We start from the raw sequence: 4,271 nt of genomic DNA on the forward strand, positions 1-4,271 counted from the left end.
AAGGACGTGGTATCCTATTTTGCATACACTAAATGAATGAGGACTCACGTACTACGAACATTCTCATGTTTTTCTTTCAAAATGTTCACAGTATAACTGAGATAATTTATGTTTATCCAGACATGGGAATCCAGCCTGGACAAAGAGAATGATCCTGAATTTCCATCACCAGCTCCTCAAAAAGAACAAGGCAAACATCAGTCTCTAGGATGGAAAAATGAAAACCTTGCCCTGTGTCTCCTTTTATCCTCTCAGGATCCTCCCCCAATGCAAATCAGCCTCAAGCTCAGAGTGAAAGTCCAGGCCTAGCTGAGCAGCCCCATCTCCTTCTCACTCCAGCCTAGAGCAGAGCATGGCTGTCCTGGTGCTGCTCCTCTGCCTGGTGACCTTTCCAAGCTGTAAGTGTGCAGGATTTGAGGAGAGGGACACAGGCATGTCATTATGGGATGTATGACTGATGGTGATGTTGTTTGTCCCCAGGTGTCCTGTCACAGGTGCAGCTGAGGGAGTCAGGACCTGGCCTGGTGCAGCCAACACAGACCCTGTCTCTCACCTGCACTGTCTCTGGGTTCTCATTATCCGACTATGATGTGCACTGGATCCGCCAGCCTCCAGGAAAGGGGCTTGAGTGGATGGGAGCCATATGGTATGATGGAAAAACATACTATAATTCAGCTCTCCAATCCCGAATAAGCATCAGCAGGGACACCTCCAAGAGCCAAGTTTTCTTAAAACTGAACAATGTGCAAACTGAGGACACAGCCATGTATTACTGTACCAGACACACAGTGAGTTAAATCCCTTGTGACCCTGAACAGAAACCTCCCTGCAGAGACACTCAGTACCAGGAGGGGGCGCTGAGGACAACGGTGACTCTAGGAACAGTAGGCGTTACTTCAGGTCCTAGAAAATACTGGGCTATGCTATAAGAGAATGTGCTTAGTTGTCGGGACCTGTGGGCTCCTTTCTACCCAGGGGAAATCTCTAGAGACTCCTCCAATGGTCACGTTCTATTGAAATTCATATTCATTCACACACTGAAACAAATGACTTTCCTCACAAATTGCCTGCTGTCTATATGCATATTGTTAGTAGACATCTCAGCATATAACTGTAGATATTCCAAATATGTGCATTCCACTATATACATGTATTTCTACAGCATACTGCAGTTTTGAGAAATGTGTAATTGATATTCTTTATTTGGGGTGTGCGTATGATGGAAAACCTCCACCTTCCCTGAAATAATGCTATTACCCAGACCACTCACCATGGACTTAGGGCTCAGCTGGATATTCCTTCTTGTTATTTTAAAAGGTAACTGATGTCCAGAAGATGCTGAGGGTCTGTGCCATGAGAGTGAAACTGTTGGCTCCTCTGTCAGTTTACAGACAGGATCCTCTGTGTTTAGTCTTTTACAGTCATTGTCATATGGTCATTAAATGAGTGTCCATGTGTCTCCTAGGTAAGAGTTAATGCATGCCTGAATAAACACAAGGACAAGAATTTATTTCTGAAATAGAAGATAATTGTGGATAATGTGCAGTTTTACCCAGAAGGCATTTTCTTTGAGAGTGACTTTTCTAGTGGCTTCCTCTAGAGAGTTTCAAAGAGAAAGGAATAACATAAAACAAGCGGTCACACAAAATGTGAACACTATTATTTATGTAACCAGAGATAAAACTTATTGATTAAGGGTGTCTTATACCAGTTCTCCAAAATATTAGGAGAATCACGCAATTATTCTCCTACTTTTGTAAGATCCTATAAGAATAATGAAAACCAGACAACCCCAACATGTGACACGTTGAACACAATGTGTGAAAGATATTCTCAAGAAATAAGACAACACCGAAAAGGAGAACACAGCACTCATGGTGGTGTGTGCCCATCAGAGCATGCGCAGGATGGCAGGCTCGCCAATGCTTCCACTCAAACCCCAGAGTGTGCACAGATGTCTAAGAGACACAACATGTGTGGTTTCTGTAGGCGTGAACCCCACAAAGCTATCTGCCCATCAAAGCGGGGTCAAGGTAGAGATAAAAGGAAGTGAAAGAAAAAGGGTCTTCCCTTTTCTCCTGAAAGCCAGCCACGCTTCTAACTCCTGGTCTGTGCGACTCTCTCCCTCTCTCTCTGGTAAATAAATATATTGTTTTCCCTGTATAGCATCGAATATCGTTATAGGTTTCCATTGTGAAAGAAGTGGTGGGTGTTCTCTGGATCATAACTGAACAGGTTGTTCAGAGCTATTCTCTTCCCTTTCCTGGCGATTTACACCACCAAGGCATGGAGAAAAGCCCATAGTGTCTTGTTCTCCATGGTGACCTTCACCACAAAGCAAGCCTTTCCCATCGTCAAGCATGCCCTGCTTCTTGTCAATTAGGGATTCTGTCTTTTTATTACTTCAGTTAACATACCCTCAAATCTGGCTGTTTTCCCCATAAACTTCTGAAATATATAATTGCTTCTTGTTATCAGACAAATCGCCACATTAATTTTATATATCCATACATACACTTTATCACATATATATTCATACATGTACGTGTATACTTCATCGGGAGTCTCAAATTATTACCCCATTGACTATAAATTCTGTAAGACAGCTTGGGAATTTTAAAAAAACATCCTCTGTATTTCTATACTTGTGAAAGATAAACCACAATTTCCCTGAATTAATGTGTTTTCCAGTTAGCTTGGTGAAGAAATCACCCAAGTTTCCTAATTCTAAACTAATAGGACCCCATAAAGTGCAAAGTTATTATCCTTTTTGCAAGATCTTATTTTTAAACATTTACATAATGGTGAATATTACCTTGCACCTCGAAGTACAAGCTAATGACTCCTCTATAGGTGTGTGATACCCCTTAAAAAACACAGACTTCTCACCCCAGTGAGCTCATCCCAGCTGGTATCAGCTCCAGTCCTGGCTCCATCTCTCATCAGCCCTTCCCAGAGGCAACTGAGTGCTCTGATTTTCACAGTTGGTGCTTTTGCTGCCTACACAGACTCCAGAGTTCCTGCTCTGTTGCTCTCTGTTCCTGGTGACCAATCAGCGTGGTGTCTCATGTGTGAACTGCAGAAGTGTCATTCAGAGAAGCAGTGTGGGCTGTGGGCTCTATGTTAATGGATCATGACTTGAAAAACTGTAAATAAGAAAAGAGAGTATCCACATCGGATGCTGAGGCTTCTCTCGGAAGTCTTGAAGTGACACCAAGAGTGTGTGAAAAACTTTGGAGACAGAATTGTCGTGATTCTTATAGGCATGAGAACAGAAGACTCGATAGTGACTTGGACAACTCCACACAGTCCTGAACACACAGGATCCACTGTCATGTTGTCTTATGTCACTGTGAGCATCAGCCTACATGGCCGGTGGCAAAATGGGATGAGCAAATTGAATCTTTAGAAAAGGTGTATAAAGCATGTATACACAGAAGATGATAAACAAATTATAATCTGCCAATATTCTATCCTAAGCTTATCTATCCCATCTAAATCTAAGCTTATCTGAAAGAGACGCCCAATCTGAGCACCTCCTTCCAATCCCAACCCTAAAATAACTGAAAACTAACACGAACATGTGTATACTACAATATCAACAATAGGGAAGAGGGCATAGTATTCTCAAAATTATTCCTGCTGAAAAGGGACGATGCCAACCTCATGGGATCCTGAACAGAAAAATGTTAGTGTAACAAAAGACTCATTCGCATTCAGTCTCTCTTGGTGGGAGACAGGTGCCCCTGTGAAAACAAGAAAGCACTTCTCTTGCCCTTTATGAGGTCTTTTTTATGCATAGTAGAATATGACCTTGTCAATGAGCTGTCATCTTTCCTCCTCCTGAGGATTCTCCTGTTTGGATCAAATCTTGATCAATTATGATGGAATCCAAAGTTCTTCTTCTCCTGTAGAAACAAAGGCAAGACCCTTTCCCCAACGTAACACATGTGCTGGTTTCCAAACTGAGGTCATAACATCCTTGAAGCACACTGGCTGATTTAGTTCAGAAGTTTTCTCTGTAGTCCAGAGTTTTTCTACAGCTCTTTGTCCATTCTCATTAGCATTAAGAAAGTTCAATGTTAGTAAAGCATTACATAATCTGTGTTTGGGGGTCTTTGTTCCCCCTGGCTGTTTATGAAGCATTTATTTCAGGGGGGGTTAGATCTCTCCACCACTGCTTGTCCTGAAGCGTTTTAAGGTATAACAGTAACATGTTTTGTGTTATAATATTTGAAAAACTGATCCAATTAGCTGGAGACACATGCCAG

At 42.1% G+C, this 4,271-nt stretch overlaps 1 gene segment (V, D, J or C); it reads left to right on the forward strand.

Annotated features, from left to right (window-relative positions):
- Window positions 1-266: 266 nt before the first annotated feature.
- Window positions 267-797, forward strand: LOC121139214. The segment is given in 2 exon segments: window positions 267-398; window positions 481-797. Coding segments are annotated over 2 exon segments (363 nt in total).
- Window positions 798-4,271: the final 3,474 nt, after the last annotated feature.

This window comes from Mesocricetus auratus, unplaced genomic scaffold (genome assembly GCF_017639785.1).
Source record: "Mesocricetus auratus isolate SY011 unplaced genomic scaffold, BCM_Maur_2.0 Super-Scaffold_15014, whole genome shotgun sequence".
NCBI lineage: Eukaryota > Metazoa > Chordata > Mammalia > Rodentia > Cricetidae > Mesocricetus > Mesocricetus auratus.